Genomic DNA, 21,142 nt, shown 5'->3' on the forward strand with positions numbered 1-21,142 from the left:
TGTACTTACGAGCATCGGTGAAGGGTTATCGTACTGTTGATTGGTTATATTCGATGGACACATAAATATATCTGTGGTAAGAAGAGTGTAGCTGTCGATCTTTAGTGGAGTGTCCGGCAGTTAACAGATGGTGGATCTCATGGCTAAAGAGTTTAGTCAGCTATTCACGTACCGTTAGAGCTTCAAGCTACAGGTCCATAAGGTCTTCCTTGTAGTTCAATGGATTCAAATTGAGAATCAGTTTCTGGGTCAGTTTGAAGTGTTCAAATTAACAAGAGGGAGTTTGATTATATATGATATGATTAAACTGGTTTAGTTATATATGATATAATTGATATGATGTATGAGATACATTAAATTGGAGGAAAAAGGATATAAATATGATTTATATCAAGTAAAGGAGAAAAAGACTATGGTTTAAATGTTGCATGATGTGATATTAAAACTATAGGTTATAAATATAATATGATAAGTTAGTTATTATATTTATTTATATTTAAAACAATTATTATATAATTGTTGGTGGTTTTCTCCATAACCTTGCATTCAGTTTTCATAACTGAAGGATAAAATGAAAAAGGTTTTCATTTTGTAAAAGAATCGAAGTATCGCTTGATAAATTGTACACGGTCTATCGTTTAGCTAACGAGAGCCTACGCGATAGCTTTACGTGTTTCCTAAACGATCGTGTAGCTTTTACTAAACGATCATGCGCTTGAGCAAGATTCACTAAACGATCGTCCAGACGATCAAGACACCTTACCTAAACGATCGTGTACCTTTTCTAAACGATCAAGCACTAGTCAATAATAGACTCTAAACTCTTCCACTTGCTTATTTGTTGAATTCGATCGTTCTTTCTTACTTCCCTTTACTTTCAATAGAGTTGATGGTCAGATTTGATCATCGAAGGTGATCGTCAAAATTGGTCACATGGATGGGGTAGTTGCATGGAGTTGGACGTCGAAGATGGTTGATGGAGATGATTGTCGGAGTTTGGTAGCAGGAGGTGGCTGTTGAAGCATGTCGTTGATGATGGTTGCTGTCGGAGTTCGGTGCCAAAGGTGATTTTTGGAGTTGATTGACGAAGATGGTTGCCGAAGTTAGCCACCGAAGGTGGTTGTCGAAGCATGTCGCCAATGATTACCTCAAAACGAGATGCTTCAAACGCAGTAAATCTGAGGTGAACCACAAACGGATGGAGCTGGACCTGAGGCAAACCACGAATAGACGACATTAGATTTGAGGTAAGAACAACAAATCTGAAGCTAGGTCGACCTTAGATCTGAAGTTGGGCCTAAGGTTGTAGAGCCCCACAAACGGACATTGCACCATTAATATGGGTTGATCGACAATAGATTTGGCCGAGCAATGCTAGATCTATTTGGTGCGTGCTGGATCTAATGTTGTACAGCTCATAGATGGACACCAGATCTAGGAAGAGCATGATTTCACCGCCATTAGGTGTTAGTTTATGCCCTAATTTATCGTGTTAGCATTATTATTATATAATATAAAGTATATATTTACAAACTAATTAAATATACATTTATATATATGACAAATTATGTGAAATATATATCTCAATAGAGACAAGACTAAAATTAAAATATAGACTATGGGAGTATCTATTAATACTTGTTCTAAATACATTTTAAGTAAACTTTGTATATCTATACATAAAAAACAAAACACAATGAAAATGAAGATATGTAACCATAATTCTGCATTAAATGTAGTGCTCTAAAATTGAGGATTCTAAATTTTAAGTCAAAATCCATAATTTTTTTAAGAAAGGTATATATTTGTAAAATATCTAAATATACTTGTGTATACATGACAAAGAATGTGGAATAGATATCTCAACAGAAACAAGACTAAAATTAAAATATGTATATATTATATAATAACCTTAAATTTGTAATTCTTCTAAATGCATGTGAAACAACTCCATGTATATTTGAAATAAACAAAGTTGAATGACTGATCTTGAATATCAATAAAATAATACAAGAAAGAACTTAACGTCACACGTAAAGAAGGAAACTCAAACATAATTAACATATCATATTTCTTAATTTTATGGATATTTGTCATATTAGTTAATAAATAAAATAAGAAATCATTAAATGAGAATCCATAATTAATTATAATATGTAATGTAATTAATGATTGTTCAAAAGATAAAATCTCAAAATAATTAATATTAAATACAATTTGATTTTTTAAAAATATTTTAATTATAGAATAATACAAAAATTTAATATTTGAGAGAATGTATCATAAGGTTAAAATTTTCCAAAAATTTGTACTTCTGTTATGACCTAGAAATCTAGGTTTATAATACGTATCACAAGATTAAAATTGTCTTAATAAAATGTAGAAATCTAATTATGAAATATAATTAAAGTTAGAGAATATTTGTGAAACATTTCTCTATATATTTTTTTTAATTTAAGCTTTAAATAAATAGCCAGCCATACAATTTCCTTACTTTGAACATTTGGAATTTCTTTAGTTTTGAAAACTATTTTTTTTTTTAATTTGAAAACTATTTGAAAATAAGTTTTGAAAACTATTTTTTTTAGTTTTCATAATTTTCACATAGTATTTTAAACCATTAGTAAAAGTAGAATACAAGGAAAGAAATTTGGAATGGAAGTAGTGTCTATAAAATTAATTTTAAAAAATAATAACAAAAAATCAAGGTTGTAACCATTTCGTTTTTTGCTTTTAATTTTTTTTTTTATTTAAAATTAAGCCTATTTTCTTTCTATTTTTTAATTGATTTGCAGCTTTCTTAAGTATAATGATTGAATTTTTAGTCAAATTTCAAAAAATAATTTTTGAAAAGTTACTTTTTAAAATTTTAAAATTTGAACTTGGTTTATTAAACAATTAGTAAAAAGTAGATAACAAATTAAAAAAATTTGAAAGTAGAAGTAATGTCTATAGATTTACTTTTAAAAAATAAAAATAAAAAACAAAATAATTACCTAATAGAATCTAATTATAAAGATTTGATTTTATTTTTGAAATTTGTTTTAGACTTCAAAACATATTCTTAAAGATTGCGAAAAACATACAAAAAAAAAATTGAATTTCAAGAACTAAAACAGAAAATAAAAACTATTAAAAAATAATAAAAAGATAATTAATCAGCATGTACTGAAGATCCATTAAAAAAAACTAAGATTTAATTAATTTTTATTGGCAGTTAATCACTAAGAGAATTTAGAAGTAAATTTAAACGTGAGTTTTTAATTTGAACATTGAAAATTAAAGTAATTAATATGATATATGAAATAAAAGACATTCCAAGAAGCTTCCGATGTTGCAATAAAGTTGACCGGCGCAGTTTTTGGTTGACTATTTGATATTATCCAATCACACATCAAAGTTGACCTTTTCAAAAGACAACCTTACTTGGTGTCTCATGGCGGCTTATTTCTTTATCCATGCCAAAAACTTCATTTGTTGTTCTCTATATAACACTCTTCCCATCTTCATTTCTCTTCATCACCTTTTTCACTCTTTCAACATCACAAAATCAAAGGCATTCTAGTGAGACCACTTTGAAATCGCAATGTCTCGAGTAATCGTTGTTACTACGTTGTCGTTGTTGCTTTTTGATATAATTTGTGATGCCCAACTTTCATCCACATTTTACGATCAAACTTGTCCCACTGCACTCAATACTATCAGAACTGTTGTCAGGCAAGCAGTTTCTCAAGAGCGTCGAATGGCTGCCTCTCTCATTCGCCTCCATTTCCATGATTGTTTCGTTCAAGGTTGTGATGGATCGATATTGCTTGATGACACTCCTTCCATGATTGGTGAACAAAATGCAGCTCCAAACAGAAACTCTGCAAGAGGTTATGGGGTGATACACAAGGCTAAAACTGAAGTTGAGAAGATATGTCCTGGCGTTGTATCTTGTGCAGATATTCTTTCAGTGGCTGCAAGAGATGCATCTTTTGCTGTGAGTTTGTTTGTTTGTTTGTTTTTTATTGACTATGTGCATGAATAACCTATTAAAATGTTACAAAATATATATATTTTTTTAATATTGTATGTTATTACAAAATAGGTTGGAGGTCCATCTTGGACAGTAAAACTTGGAAGAAGAGATTCTACCATTGCAAGCAAAACTCTAGCTGAAAGTGAGTTACCAGGCTTCCAAGAAAGCCTTGATAGACTTATATCCATTTTTGCAAATAAAGGTCTCAATGCTAGAGACATGGTTGCACTGTCAGGTAGTAAAATACGATATATTTGTTTAATTCTCTTGTAAACATTATATGTCCATCCAATTGATACCAACTCTACTACAGGTTCTCACACCATAGGACAAGCTCAATGCTTTCTTTTTCGCAATAGGATATACAACCAAAGTAATATTGATGCGGGATTCGCTAGTACTCGTCGTAGAAATTGTCCTACAACTGGTGGAAATGGAAATTTGGCACCACTTGATTTGGTTACACCTAATTCCTTTGACAATAACTACTTCAAAAATCTGATGCAAAAGAAAGGATTACTTGAAACGGATCAAGTTCTCTTCAATGGAGGATCAACAGATAGTATCGTCACAGAGTATAGTAGGAATCCAGCTGCATTCAAATCAGATTTTGCCACAGCAATGATAAAAATGGGTGACATTCAACCTCTCACTGGGATAGAAGGACAAATAAGAAATATATGTGGTGCGGTGAACTAAAAAATTAATTTGTTTTATTAGATGTCTATACTTTTGTGCAAGATGATTATATCTTAAATCAATTTATTCATTTGTTATGTAATTTCTATTTTTCATTAATAGTTCATTCACTTGTGTATTATTGATCCATATTATTATTTCAAGTGTAATTATCTTTGTAATTCTAATTTCAATGGTAATAAAGATATACATACGCATGTTCCTTGCCGATCAAACAAGGCCGACTCCTTGGGGACTCACATATGTTGCTAATGTTGCTAATCTATGAAATATAGACATAGATACGATTACACGATACGGATACGATAAGATACGGCGATTCGATAATTTCTAAAAGATTAAGATACGGATACATCTAAAGATACATCATTTTTTTTTATATATATTTCTAAAAGATGAGGATACTGATATATTGAAGATATATTTTTTTTTTCTTAAAAAAATCTAGAATATAGATAAATTTAGAATACAAGTTAATAACAATAGCACAAAATAGAATACAAACACTGAAATACAATACAAAAGAAAGCAACATCTAAGATGATGAAGTAAAATAGTTAATAAAATGCAATAGAAAAATGACTCATATTACAAAGAAGAAGAAGAAGATTAGAGGGATAAGTATGAAGATAAAAGAAGAACTTTTTCATTGAATTGTTGAAGATATCCAAATGGTTTATATTTTGGTGAACTTTCTAGAGACTCAAATGTGAAGATGAAGATTAGATAATTCTAGAGTTTGGTCCTATGTTTATTTATTTACTTTTGGTTTTGGACTCGAGTAGTGAGCTTTTTAAATAGGTTTCTTAGTTTTAGATCGAAAAAGATTAGATGAGTTGCTTGACTTTTTTTTTTTAAAAAAAATGATACGCGTAAAAATAGATACATCAAATCGCGTGTCAGATACATATTTGAAAAGTATCTGGAAGTATCGAGATCCGATACGTATCTGATATGAAATCTTTGTCTCACATGAAGTAGTTGTACTTCATAGTTGCTAATCTAATGTAACTAAAAGCATCTGAATAATCATGATGAGATTTCATTTGATGTCCTTCGTAGTATGATTAGGATGCTTTTATTTGTATCAAGAACTTAGGTTGGAATGCTGGCGAGCTCTCAATCTCTCCTTTAAGTTATGAAACATACCTCTATAAAAAGGGAGAGAAGGCAACATTTAGCAGAACACCCAAACAAAATACTCTTTCCTACCATCGTCTACGCTATTCACAAACTCGATACTAACTTAATAGTTACTGTGTGTGGCTTAAGAGCACAGCGGTGCAACCAGTTGTTATCCTATATTCTTCGTTCAAATTCTTGTTCTTCAAATTTTTAATTGAACCCTTTTTTAATTATAAATAGTTCGCATTGTCTATGAGAATATATCATAATTGTCGTCTACTAAAAATTATGTCGTTGATGTCAAGAGTAAAAAAAAGAGTCATAACAATCAAGTGATTGATGATGACGATTCAAATCTAAAGGGATCGAATCTCATGTAGAAGCGTGTCATCGTTTGCTTAATTTTGGTTCAAGAATAAAAATACAAAATATGGATAAAAGATAGAGTTAAATATGCTTTCTACAAGATTTTGTAGAGATACGTTTATCTGAAAGAAGATAGTGTATCTGAAAATAAATTAGAAAAATAAAATTGACCCACGTATCTCCTTCACATATCTGGAAGAAGATACGTGTATCTGAAAATAAATTTAAAAAAAAATCAGATGTTTCAAATTATATATCAGACACATATCTACATGTATCTGGACGTATCCGTATCTGATACTGATTCTCTGCACAATTAGAAGTATCTGTGTTTTCTAGAATGGGGTTAAAGTTTTCTCATCGTCATATCAACTGAGTTATAAAATATTAGTTTAGATACCATCAATTACGGTGCTTCAATTGTGTGTGATTGCTTAGTCCTTATTCGAATAATTCGGTTAATTGTTGAGTAATTTAAATTTTTTGTAATTTGTTTTAAAAATTTTAAGGTAAAGAAAAAAAAAATGTATGGGATAGATGACAAAGGTAGTTTGTTGTCGATGCTAATTTTTTTGCATATGCAATGTTTTTAGAACTATTTGAGTTGCCCTTTTCACTTAAAGTTTTACTTAGCTACAACAAGTAACCTTGTTTTCTTTTAAATGTTTCAAAGACCCCTTCTCACAACTACTTTTGCTTGAAAATCTATTTACCACTTTTTCATTCTTTTACGATTTTTTTTTATTATTATTATTCAATGCAAATAATCGTAAGAAATAGAGAGAAAATAGACTTAATTTAAAAAAAAGACAAAAAAACAAGATGGTTATAATACAGTAAAATTATACCTCGATTTAGTCTTGGAAATCTTGAATGATGCATAGACCATATGAAATCTTGCAATGCATTAAATCATAAATGTATGCTACTTTTGCCTTTTTCAATTTTGACTTTTCTTTTATCCAAAATTCAACGCAGACCTTTTCAATATTGTTCACTGGCTTTATTTAGTGTACTACAATAATTAAATTCCCAATTTTGTAATAGCATTTGAAATTTGTTTTATTGTTATCTTCTAATGGGGAACGTAGGATTTCTTAGTTTCATTTTTGTTATTGTTTTCATTTTTACAACGTGGAATAGGAGATCGAGCCTTTTACCTTGAAATTAATTGTGGGTATTTTATCAAAATTTTTAATTAATATTATCGGATCCAAAGTATTAGTACATGAGTAATATAAAAAGATTTGTAAATACAATAAAATTTAGATCAAGTTTTCGGTCAAGTTTATTAATGATAGACAATATACTGGTACGAGTCTATCACTCATAGACTTTGTTATATTTGTCATTCTTTAAAAATGTCGCAATGGTGTTTAGCTCCCAACTTCAACTAGGTGGTGTGGGCGCAATTATTACACTCTACTATTAACTATAACATTACTATTTCATGTATCTCTTTAATATAATATTTACTATTTCTTACTTATCATCGGTTACAATATTTATAATTTATTACATTTGTATTAATATAGTCTATACCTCAAACACAAACTATTATAACCTAGAATTATTATACCACATACTATAATAATCATGACTATAACAATTAAATCCATGGCTTTGAAATGTATTATTAAAATATTGTTGTTTTAAATATCAATCTCTTAAAACACATGAAATTAGATGTCTTTATTATTAATGGGCAACTACATTATTTGGAAAATTAAATGAAGCTTCTTCATGCTTTAAAGGGTTAATCGGAGAAATAATGCTGTTTTTTAAAAAAAAAAAAAAAAAAAAAAAGGAAAACGGGTTGTTTCAAAATTATACAGAGAAATAGGGTTATTTTTAGGGTTATTTTTAAATATAAAAAAATAAATTAAAATATTTACAAAATATAGCTAAATTTTAGAACTAATCTATCAATGTTTATCAATATCTATCATTGATAGTTCTAAAATTTTGCTATATCTTATAAATATTTTCAACAGTTTTATCAATTGAAATAATTTTCCTTCTTTTTTTTTTTAATCTTTTAGTGCATTTCACCATTTTAGTTATTGTTTTTTATTTTTTCATTTTTAATTTCTTTTTATTAACCCTTTTGTTTACCTCTTCTCCATTTTCCTTTTAATACTTAGATTGTCGTTGGTTATGATTACGATAAAAATATATTCTTGGTCTCTAAATTTTGGATCTAATTTCTATTTGGTCTATATATTTTAAAATGTTACATTTTTAGTTATTGAGTTTTGAGTATGTTTGGTTTTAATTTAATCTTTAAATTTCTTAATGTAATATAAATATTTTGGTTCATTTTTCTATATTTGAAAATAGACCTAAACAAACTGCAATAACATGTTTACCACAAAAATGAATAATTAGTAGATCAAATGTCTATATAATTTTAATTTATTAAAATAATAGTTAAAATATAATTTAAATATTAAGATAATAATCATCTTAGTTTTGATATTTATCAAAGGTGCTCGAGTGTTTTTATTTATAAAACATGGTATATTAACCGTAGTTTGATTTATTTCAATGATATATTAATTTTTTATGTTACACTTTAAGATGATTGATATTTTAGGTGACGTTTGGGGTAAGAAGTTGGTTATTGTAATTCTAGGTTATTATAGTTGGGTTATAATTGTTTGTGTTTCGGGTGTAAATGACTTTAGTTTGGGTTATATTAGTATGTGTTTGAAGTGTAAACTATTTTAGTTTGAGAAGGAAATAGTAAATACGAAAAAGAATAAAAAAAAATGATGAATGTAAAATAGTAAAAAATGTAATAAATAGTAAATATAGTAGCAAATAAGGGTTTTGAAATAGTGTTGATGGTAGCTAATTGGGGACTACAAAATAATATAACTATAGCAAGAGGTGGTTTTTATAATCTTATAATAGTTCTGGCCCCAACATCCCCTTTCTATTTAAATTGTAATTTAACTATTAATTATATTTTCTTAATACGACTATTTTTGAGTTGGAGAATTCAAAGTTTGACTGTCGAGCATATACATTAAAAAAAGAAAATATTTTTAAGCATAAAAGAATTAAATGTTTTTTTGAATTTGTATTTAGTATTTAAATTAAATTTTAACTACTACTAAAAATATGAATTTGGTTATTATAGTATTCAATAAAAATGATGAATTAATTATATTTTTTTTCTTGCAAAATTATAGGATTATTAATATTTAAGATTAAATTTTTCAAAAATAAAAGAAAAGGAAAAAATGCATTGTTGTGTGAGACTAGAACATTTCAAAAAATAAAAAAATAAATGATTATTATCTTAATATTTAAATTAACAATTATTTTATTAAATTAAAATTATAGAATTACTTAATTCATCAAATATTTAATGTTGTACTAATTATAATATTCTTTTATAATAAAGTGATAGACTATTCATATTTAAGATTTGAAAATATCAAACCAGGAAAAAAAATAAAAAATAAAAACATTTGGAGTTGGACATGAACCTAGGTGGGTAAAGAAAAATACGGTACACCACCACAAATCCAAATTGATATTCATTAATTATAGGTGTACAATGTTTTATATAAACCAAACTAAACGTCACCGATTTTAACTGCATTTATTTTCCGTTAGTTTTATGTAGTGGTAGTACATATTTCAAGATGAAAAGAGACACATTCTAATAAACACAAAAAATACAACACTTTTTTCTTAAATAGTTCAAAAATATCTTTTTCTTCCTATTTTTTTTTAAAACTACACTATTTATCCAATTAAACCCTTTTTGGGTTTCTTGATTTGACATTTTCTTTCCTTCAAAATTGAACAAAAAGCTTCAATTTGGCTTTACTTGGTTAACCATGACGACTACAACCTCTACATGAACGTGTTATGCGCTCAAAACAGTGACTTTCTTTATCTAAACTTTTGATTTTTTTAAATAATATTATTTAATAATTAATGATAGAAATAAGGTGGGTGGAAAATTTTTGACGAAAATAGAGTTGTTAGATCGTAGACCGGGTCCACGATTTTTGTCCAAGAATAATTCAAATCGTTGCGAAGGAGGAGAGGGAGAGGGAATAGAAGCTTTTGGAGAAGAAAGTGTGAGAGGAGATTTTGGATTCAATGTTGATAATGGAGTCATAGTCGGAGTGGAGTCGTGGAGGAAGCAAGGATTTCTTGCGGCGTGGGATTTGAGGAAACCATGGGAGAGAGAGAGAGTTGTTGAGTTCTGAGGCAAGGAAATAATAACTCTACAACAAATTGTAACAACAAAATCTTTCAATTATTCTTGGACTAAAATCGTGGACCGTCTATATTTTTTCCTCTTAATCATGTTAATTATTCCGTTTCCTTTTCTTCACGATTGTAGTCCACATTTCTCATGCAAATGTGTACTTCAAACAGTTTCTCTTCCAGTGTCCGTCTTTGTTGCATTAAAAACACTTTCCTTTGTCTTCCACTTTAGTCTTACCTTTACGGTCAATAGGAGCCTTCCTCTTCCCCTTACTCTTTTTCATCTAAACACTTTTGTTCTTATTAGAAGAAGAAGCAAACTTTACTTTAGACGACAGTCCTCTTTTATCTGCAGTGGCAACATTTACCTCTGCTTCCTATCCCTTAGTTTTCAAGAAGGACTGATAAGTCTGTAGCTCATTGAGAAGAGAGGTCAAGTTATATTCTATCTTTTTCATCATCGCATTCGTGCAGAACTATAAGAAGCTCTTCGGAAGAGATTCTAGAATAAAACTAACCTGACTTTTCTTGTGTATGATAGCTCTATTTACTTCTACCACAATGAAATGGACCATCATGTCCAGGACATGTTTCTTTTCGTTTCACGACCAAACTTATCCCACTGTGCTCACCACTATTAGAACTATTATTAAGCAAGCAATCTCTCAAGAACGTGTATGACTGCATCTCTCATTCGCCTCCATTTCCATGATTGCTTTGTTCAGGGTTGTGATGCATCACTACTACTTGATGATACTCCTTCTATGATTGACTAAGGAAATGCAACACCCAATAGAAGCTCTGCTAGAGGTTACGAGGTGATACACAAGGCCAAAACTGAAGTGGAGAAGATTTTTCCCCAGGTTGTATCTTCTTTTGCTGACTTTGCAGCTTCAATAATTAAAATAGGGGACATCGAATCTCTCACTGATTTAGAAGGACAAATAAGAAATATACGTGGATTTGTTAACTAAACTTCCTTTCATTCTTTCATGAAATCATAAGCTATATTAAGTCAATTTGTTAATTTGTTATGTACTTTAAAATTTAAATATAATTCTTTGGTAACCTGTTGCATTAATATGTTGTGTTATTCGTCTATTAAAGTGTAATTTTGTGTTACTATCTTTTCATCTCAATTGTAAGAAAAATATTCTTGTCTTTTTTTTTGTAAACTTGGTGATGTGAATTATAAAGGCTGTCTAGTATATCTAGGACTTTTTAGCTTATCGACTATATATATGTTTATAGTCTTTTATCATAATATTAATAATGGATTAGCTATACATAAAAGAATATTTAGGTACATTTCTGGTAGTACCTATCTTTGTGCATCTCACTAAATTGTCTAATCATAATTTGAGATTTGACAAATTCTTTCTATTCCTTTATTTATGTCAATGATTAGAATTCAGGTACATAGAAATGGATTCGATGTACTCACATATTACTCTACTTAAAATTCAATGTAAATAACATAAAAGTTAAAGGAGTCTAAGCATAAATTTAAGCAAAGTTGATAATATGTTAGATCCATTTTGTCATATACTTAATTTCCATATTTAATAACTTTTTCTCCTACTAATTTTTACTTTTTAAAACTCAATATATTATCTAAAAATACATTTATCCATCAAATATGAGATTTCAAACCTCCTCCATAAGGTGCGTGTATATTATATAGTTTGGGAGATGAACGTCCAAAAGTGTAATACAATTAATTAATTAATTTATGTAATACTACCACTTATTTTTAATTATTATTAAATATCAATATATGATTTAGATTTAATAAATTTCAACTCATACTTTTATAATTAATTAAAAATTTAATAATTTGAAAAAGAAAAAATATAGTATAAAAAAAGGTTAAATTATGGGAAGTACTACTAAACTTCATACTTTGTTTAAAAAATATATTTGAATTTTAAAAATTTCAATAATACCATTAAACTATGAAAATTTACTAAAAAAATACTCTTGTCGTTAGTTTTGGATGGAAAGCATTAGTACTTTTGTAAGTCCTTGATCCATTTCTTTTTGCTTAAGTTTAAGATTAAATGAAGGAATTAAAATTGAAGTGTATGACCTAAGGATGTTTGTTGTTAGGGGTTGAAGTTGGTCGTAAATCTTCTTTTCTTTAAAAATTAAAAGTTTTGGGCTTTTAGTTGAGTGTTCGCATAATTGAATAAGTGTGAAAATTAGCTAAGTGTTAGGTGAAAAGAAGTAGGGTTATTAAGGAAAAAGGTTTGATTAATTTTTTTTTTAAAAAAAGAGATAATAATAACAATAATAATAATAATAATTAACAAATAAATAAAATAATATTTTTTTAGGGATAAACTCGATTAAAATTAATTGAAGGTGAAAAATAGGAGGAAAATGGAAGAATTACCACGTTTTAGGTTGAAGCCGTTGGCTGGATGGTTTTGATTGGAGAAAAAAAGAGCAGCTTTGGCTAGAAATTTGGGGTCTAATAAAGGCGATGGTTTTCGTGCAAAATCTGCAATTTTTGATGAAATTGAAGCTTAATGAGTTGGAATAGGGCTTTTGGACGGATTTGAAGGCGGAAAAGATAAGAAATTGTGAAGATAGTGAAGGTTGTCCGTAAAATCGATAAATCTGAGTAGGGTGTAGTCCTGGAGAGATTTTGAGCTATAGAACATGAGTTAAGAGCTGAAATTTTGAGGTTCATTAGTTTAAAGGTTTCTTAACATATTTCATGAAGGAAGTATGTGCTAATTGTTGCTTGAAGTAGGGTTAAAATTGGCTTAAATTGAAATGATGGCTTTCTCGAATAGGGCAGCAGTGCCACCCAGCCACGCCCACACTAGTGCCCATTAGCGCCCCTGCTACCCACCTTGAATGCACAACATGTTCACCAACCCCCTTGCAAGCCTACAATGCACGTCCAGTGTGCCAACATGTATACCCACACCCCATTTTGATGTCATTGACTAGTTTTAGGCCATTTTAGGAGTTGATGAGTATTTTTGAAGCCCAGATTATATTTCCTTGACATTAGCCCTAAAATAAATAATTTAAAATTTTTAGGATAATTTAACGTTATTTTAGAGAATTTTGGAATTTTGAGCAAAAACCTTGAATCAGGATTGGTTAAGGGATCAATATGATTCAAAGAGGATTGAGTTACTATTATTAATTAATTATGAATCCTTGGACTCAAGGAGACTTCCAGGAAGTGACCTAGTGTTTAATGACTTATGTTTCAGGTCAAATTGAAGTTGAAAAAGCTTATAACCCGAGAAGCTCGTGCCAGTGGTTTTAAGTTGTTTTATTTTGAGTATTTGATATGAAAAGTATATAAGTATGCTATAATTGGTGAAATATATTGTCATGATCTTTTTTACTTGACTATAATTTCAAAAATGCTTTCAATAATAATTTTTGAATTCTTATGGATTTTATATGAACTTGTATTAAAATGTAGTTTGATATTACCTTACTGTGTTTGTATGGTTTGTAAATGAACTTATTAATGGTGGTTTTGAGGTTTTGAATGATTTGTGAAAAGGGTTCAAAGCTACCGATTCTTGTACCTGCGAGATGTGATTTCCCTATGGGCTACATGAATGTGTTTCCGTAATGCCATTGTGGTTGTAATGTGATATGTTGATGACTTGGAGCCATGACTTACCTTCATGGCTAATCCATGTGCACGTAGGATCTTACTATTTGTATTATTATTTATCAATGCTGGTTGTTCTCAATGTTTGTGAGCTCAACATTACTGCATGTTCTACCGTAGTTATGGAACGTGTGTGAGCTCTGTTCGCCCGCATATTTGGAATATATCGTAGTGGTAGTGGAAAATTAGGTACAAACTTGGTGTTGTTTCTGGTAGTTCACGGAAGTTTTATAATGTGATTTATATGAAATATGATCATACCATTGTTTGAGTAATATGAGTGTGAGCTATTAATGAATCTTATATACTTTTCTAATGATTTATCAGATATTTTTGATAAATTTACTGATTTTTGGAAAGAGAAAGTTTATGTTTATATTAAACTATCACTCACTAGGCTTTAACTCATACTTTCAATGTCTTATGTTTCCCCCTTGGTAACAATTAAGTTTCAAGACCAAGATAAGCTGCCACTGCCTTACGACGATAGTTTCCTTTTGCCTTGTAGGTGTTCATATATGGAGTCTTGATTTTGATACACTACACACTTATGATTTGTAAGTCCTTGATCCTTTTTTTTTTTTTTTTTAAGTTTAAGATTAAATGAAGGAAGTAAAATTGAAATCTATGACCTAAGGATGTTTGTTGTTAGGGGTTGAAGTTGGTTGTTATTCTTCTTTTCTTTAAACATTTAAAGTTTTGGACCTTTGATTGTGTGTTGGGATAATTGAATAAGTGTGGAAGTTGGCTAAGTGTTAAGTGAAAAGAAGTAGGTTTATTAAGGAAAGAGGTTTGATTTTTTTTTTTTTTTCAAAAAAAACAAAGAGATAATAATAATAATAAACAAATAAACAAATAATAGTTTTTAGTGATAAACTTAATTAAAATTTGATTTAAATTATTTAAAGATGAAAAATAGGAGGAAAGTGGAAGAATGACCATGTTTTAAGCTTGAAACGCCTGATTGGTTTGTTTTGATTGAAGGAAAAAAGGAGTAGCTTTGCCCATAAATTTGGGGTCTGAAGAAAATAATGGTTCTCCTAAACTACTCGTGCAAAATTTGCAATTTTTAAACAAAATTGAAGCTCAATGCATTGAAGGAGGAAAAGAAGAGAAATTGTGAAGCTGGTGAAGGTTCTGTAAATTTGACAAATCCAAGCAATGTGTAGTCTTGGAGAGATTATGAGCTATAGAAGATGAGTTAAGGGCTGAATTTTTTAAGTTTGTTAGTTTAAAGGTTACTTAACATATTTCATGAAGGAAGTATGTGTTAATTGTTGCTTGAAGTAGGGTTAAAATTGGCTTAAATTAAAATGAGGGCTTTCTTGAATAGGGCAACAATAGTGCCACCTAACCCCGCCCACACGAATGCCCATCAGCGCCCCTGCCACCCACCTTGCATGCCCAACACACCCATCAACCCCTTGCATGCCTACAATGCACGACCAGTGTGTCAGCATGCAGTCCACACCCCATTTTGATGTCATTGACTAGTTTTACACCATTTTAGAGGTTGGTGAGTATTTTTGATACCCAAATTATATTTCCTTGACATTTTAGCCCCAAAATAAATTATTTGGATTAGAATAATTTAAGGGTATTTTAGAAAATTTTGGAATTTTGATCAGAAAATCCTGAATTAGGATTGATTAAGGGCTAAATGTGATTCAGAGAGGATTGAATTACTGTATTAATTAATTATGAGTCCTTGGAAGTGACTTAGTGTTTAATGACTTATGTTTTAGGTCAACTGAGGTTGGAAAAGCTTATAACTCGAGGAGCTCATGCCATTGACTGTAAGTGGTTTTATTTTGATTATTTGATATGAAAAGTGTTGAAAATGTCCTAGAACTCACATTTCGTGTTAAACATTCCATTTATCAATAAAATATTATTGAGTAACTTATTCAATAAAGTTGTTGATTTTGCATTCTATTATGAAAACCCAATAAACATATCTATGACTATAATATGAATACTTTAAGTTTATGTGGTGATATAAACAGGATCAAGTTAATAGTATATAGCCTAAATGGTCTAATAAGTATATGGATGAAATTGGGTATCTCATCCTGGTAACACTATTGGATGTGGCCCATTTTGTAGGTAATACAAATGATGTGATCCACAGATCATTCATATAGAGACATGTGAGTGGGGGCATCCTATGCAATGAGTTTGCATATAGACTGGACCACGAAAATAATCACTTTTCTTTATAACGACCGTTTACTGTTAAAACTGACTATTTCATTATTAAGTAACCTAGGATAACTCGATCTTAATCTTGAGCTAGCTATGAACTTCTATTTGTTCGGGATTATTCTTTGATCTGCATGGGTGAGAGTAGTCCAATAGCACTACTCAATAAGCCTTCATTTTGGGGATAAGACTAAATGAATAGCTAGAGACATAGCCCTATAAGATGGAATTCACTCCTACCCGATTTAGGGTTAGCAGATAGGTTGTTCTCTTAAATACTGAATCCAGGTCTTGAACAATCAGGGCCCCGCCTTCTCATGATAGAGAAAAGACTTGATTCATAGGTATTATGAATCAAAATTGTTCATTAGAGGGATAGTAGAAACTTAAGAAATGAGATGTATTCGCAGGGGTAAAACGGTGATCTTGACCCAACTGTGATTACGAACGACCTGTGAAGGATCAACTTACTGATCATGATTATATCAAGTGGACATAATATATCTACAGTGAGGGGAGTTCAACTATAGGCTTTAGTGAAGTGACCTATTAGTTAACAAATGAGGGTTAATTCGGTGTAATAAGTTTTGTCAATTAATCTCGGATCGTTGGAGCTTATGATCTGTAGGTCCGTGAGGTCCCCCTACTAGCTCGTAAATAGATTAGCCTTAGAGTAGCATGATAAGTTAATTTGAAACGTTCAAATTAGAATTTAATGAAATAGGAGAATTTATATTTAAATATGATTTAAATATATGAAGGTGGATTTGTGTAAAAATTAATTTAATATTTGATATTAAATTAATTAGAACTAATTGAATTATTTAAATAATTATTTATTAATTTTATTAGAAAATTAATTTTACAAAATTAATAATATTTTCAATGTTAAAATCAAATTGATTTTTTGAAATCATTTGGTTTTTTTGAAAAATTGAAAAATCAACACAAATGGAAATTTGGTTTTTTCCATTATCATTTTCAACTAGCTCACACAAAACTCATTTACTTTTGCTTCAATACACTCCAAGCTTGCATCTCATGTAGCCATCTTCTTTGCATGATAGCCTGCAATAAATAAAGAAGATTGGAGTGGAATTGAAGCATGCATTCAAAACAGTTTTTACAGAAAAAATTGGCTGAAGAAACTATTCTTCAAGTGGGTTGTAGCAATGAGCTTCTCTCTAAGTTTTCTTTCGTTCAAGTTGTCCTTGAGTCCCACAACTCATTCTAAAGCTCCAAGAGTATAGTGGGGAAGATCTTGAGGTGGTTCACAACATATTTTGGAGAAGACAACAAAGGTATGACTTCAAACCCTCTTGTGATTGATGAGCATCCTTTAGTTACTGCCAAAATTAATGAATTGGAGTACTTATTGATCCTTGTTGCTTTTGCTGCATGCTGATATACTTATAAAAAGTATATAAGTATGTTATGATTTGTGAAATATGTTGGCATGATATATTTTATTTGACTATAATTTTAGAAATGCTTTCAATAATGATTTCTGAATTCTTGTGGATATTATATGAACTTGAATTATTAAAATGTAGTTTGATATTGCCTTACTATGATTTGTAAAGTTTGTAAATAAAGATGTTGATGGTGGTCTTGAGGTTTTGAATGATTTGTAAAAATGGTTCAAAGCTACTAAGTCTTGTACTCGCGAGATGTGACTTCCCTTTAAGCTACATGAATGTGTTTCCATGGTCCACTGTGGTTCTATTGTGATATGTTGATGGCTTGGAGCCATGAATTACCTTTGGGGCTAATCCACATGCATGTAGGATCTCAGTATTGGTATTATTATTTATATTGCTAGTTGTTCTTAATGTGTGTGAGCTCAACATGGTCGCATTTTCTACCATAGTTCTGGAACGTGTGTGAGCTCTGTTCGGCCGCATATTTGAAATATATTGTAGTGGTAGTGAAAAATTACCTACAAATTTGGTGTGGTTTTCTAGTGGTTCATAGAAGTTTTATAATGTGATTTATATGAAATATGATCATGTCATTATTTGAGTAATACAAGTATGAGCTATTAATGAATCTTACATACTTTTCCAACAATTTATCTAATATTTTTCAATAATTCAATGATATTTTGGAAAGAGATTTTATGTTTATATTAAGCTACCATTCACTAGGCTTTAGCTCATATTTTCAATGTTTTATGTTCTCCCTAGGTAGCAATCAAGTTCTAGGACCAAGCTGAGCTGCCATTGTCTTATGCTGATAGTTTCCCCCTAAGTTGTAGATGTCCATATGTGGAGCCTTGATTTTGATACACGACACACTTATGACTAGATGTACATGGTTTTGGGAGTATGAGACTTTTAATAGTGGGGTGGTTATGTAGTTGTGTCAATGTTTCTAATGTCCTTTAACCTTGTTGATAGTATGTATATGTCTATACTTTGATTAATGTGTTAGATCTGAGTCTGGAAAAAATAGGGAAATCAGGGAGTTATGAAGTATGTTAAAGAATGTTTATTAAATGTGATGAATAAACATACTTAAATTCTTTAGGGTTAAATACAAGTTGAGTTGGAGAGTTGGATGTTAAATTTTGCCAAGAAAGGTGATATTTAGCATCTTCACATCTTTTTCTAGGTTTAAAGGAAATCTGGAAGGGGATGTGACAACTTTGTTCTGAAACTACTCCTGTACTTCCAAAAGTTTCAATAATCCTCTTAAACGTTCAAAAAATGTTCATTACCTTAATATATGTATCAAAACAGTAGTACTTCAATCATTTTAAGAAATAAGTTTGCATTAGTACCCTTAATCTAATTTGTAATAACCCAACTTTGTAATACCCCTAGTAGATCGTTAATGCATGAATTTTTATTTTAAAACACAACATTTACTCCTTTCAAGGTGAAAAGAAACAAATTTATTAAAAAGAATAAACTGAATAAAAGTAATTGTTCAAACGAACATAAAACAATTTCTTAGGGTCGCCTGAAAAACATATGTCAAAACCATAAAATTTGCATAAAATGTTTAACAGTGCAAATAAAAACACTCTAACTTCAAACATTAAAATTGGTTGACGGTTACAAACTCAATCAGTCTATAATCCTGTCTAAGGCTAGAGGTATTTAAATTAACGGTTTACGGAATACCTCCTACCTGGGGATTATAACCGAATGATTGAGCGTTGTTAACCCGACTTTATGAGCATGCGTGAGTGATCTGAGGTTTTAAAACTGGTTTATCACCTAGAAATTGTAGGTTAAAAATCCAAATATAAACATTACTTGGATAATCACCTAAACTTATGTTGTTTATTAGCCGGAATAAACCTAACTGTTTATCCAAAAATAAATAGAACACTTCAGTGGGAGATTAATAACATATACGATATGTTATTCTTAGCTCTCACGTCCCTAAGAGTTCACACCGTGAGATTCATGCTTGACTTTGTGGAAACCTAGGAGTGACCTCCATTCGGAAAGTGCTTGCATGGGTCACTAGCAAGGTGAATAAGGGAAGTAGTTCATAGTAAGTGGGTGAAGGATATGAGCCGACGTGTCCTACGGTATCTTCCATTAGTTTGGATCGTGAAATTTCTATGTTGTGCCTACTTGTCGACTTGATGCAACCTACACTAGTCGTTTTACAGCAGCTATCCCCTCGAAGAGTTGTAACATGGGATTCAGAACAACTCAAACTCCAAAAATGGAAATTTCCAACATTGACTCGCCAATTCGGTACCATCGTTGAGGACAACCTCTGAGGTCTGAAAATGGAGGGTAACACTTATGAGAATTATTAAGTGTTAGTAAGTTCTTGACTGAAAACGGTAACTAAATGACTATAAGAATATAAGTTATTCTAGAATTAGTATTTAGTCAAGAATGTCTTGCTTCAGTAAAGAAGTATTTGACTACACCTCGGTAGAATCTATTTAGATTCACTAAAGTATCGTTGCAAATAAAATAATAAAATTTGGGTACATTATTACTTTGCTAAAACATGATTGGATTGAAAATAAATTTACTAATAGAATTTGTTTATACTTTCAAAGATGCTGGCTTTTGAGAAACTTAATGGGGACAATTAAGCTACATGGAGATCAAACTTGAATACAATTTTGGTAGTAGATGATATGAGGTTCATTTTAACTGAGAAATGTCCTCCTAACCCTAGATCAAACGTAAATCGAACTGGTCGGGAAGCATATGACAAGTGGACTAAGGCAAATGAAAAAGTCCAAGCCTGTATTCTTGCCAGCATATTTGATGTTTTGGCGAAGAAACACGATCACATGCATATCGCAAAAGAGATTATGGGATCTCTGTGGAGGATGTTTGGATAGAAGTTCTTCTCCCTTACACATGATACCATTAAGTACTTTTATAACTTCCGTATCAAAGAAGAAGCCTCTATTAGAGAACATGTCCTAGACATGATGGTTCATTTCAATGTGGCAGAAGTAAATAGAGTTATCATGACGAGAAAATTTAGGTCAGTTTTATTCTAGAATATCTTCTAGAGAACTTCTTATAGTTTTGCACAAATACAATGCTGAAAAAGATAAAATATAACTTGACCACTCATCTCAATGAGCTACAGACTTATGAGTCCCTCTTGAAAACTAAGGGATAGGAAGTAGAGATAAATGTTGTCACTGTAGATAAAGAGGACTGTCTAAAGTAAAGTCTGCTTCTTCTTCTTCTAAGAACAAAAGTGTTTAGATGAAAAGGAGTAAGGGGAAGAGGAAGGCTCCTACTAACTGTAAAGGCAAGGTCAAAGTTAAAGATAAAGGAAAGTGTTTTTACTGCAATGAAGACGGGTGATAACTTGTAGAAATACAAGTTATTTATGCCACCTTATCTAGA

At 30.4% G+C, this 21,142-nt stretch overlaps 1 protein-coding gene across 1 annotated transcript; it reads left to right on the forward strand.

Moving 5' to 3' along the window:
* The first annotated feature begins 3,540 nt into the window (after positions 1-3,540).
* Positions 3,541-4,922, forward strand: LOC120069282 (lignin-forming anionic peroxidase-like). The gene is made up of 3 exons (XM_039021001.1): positions 3,541-3,982; positions 4,091-4,256; positions 4,335-4,922. Exons 1-3 carry the CDS (start codon positions 3,587-3,589, stop codon positions 4,718-4,720), a joined length of 948 nt encoding a protein of 315 aa, XP_038876929.1. The 5' UTR covers positions 3,541-3,586; the 3' UTR covers positions 4,721-4,922.
* The last annotated feature ends 16,220 nt before the right edge of the window (positions 4,923-21,142 follow it).

The sequence above is a fragment of the Benincasa hispida genome, unplaced genomic scaffold (genome assembly GCF_009727055.1).
Source record: "Benincasa hispida cultivar B227 unplaced genomic scaffold, ASM972705v1 Contig306, whole genome shotgun sequence".
Lineage (NCBI taxonomy): Eukaryota > Viridiplantae > Streptophyta > Magnoliopsida > Cucurbitales > Cucurbitaceae > Benincasa > Benincasa hispida.

Bases quoted from the DNA above. Each gene is read 5' to 3' on its own strand.
- LOC120069282 (XM_039021001.1), top strand. From the start codon at position 3,587: ATGTCTCGAGTAATCGTTGTTACTACGTTGTCGTTGTTGCTTTTTGAT. The intron at 3,983-4,090 runs GTGAGTTTGTTT...ATTACAAAATAG, and splicing joins CAAGAGATGCATCTTTTGCT to GTTGGAGGTCCATCTTGGAC. The intron at 4,257-4,334 runs GTAGTAAAATAC...ACTCTACTACAG, and splicing joins AGACATGGTTGCACTGTCAG to GTTCTCACACCATAGGACAA.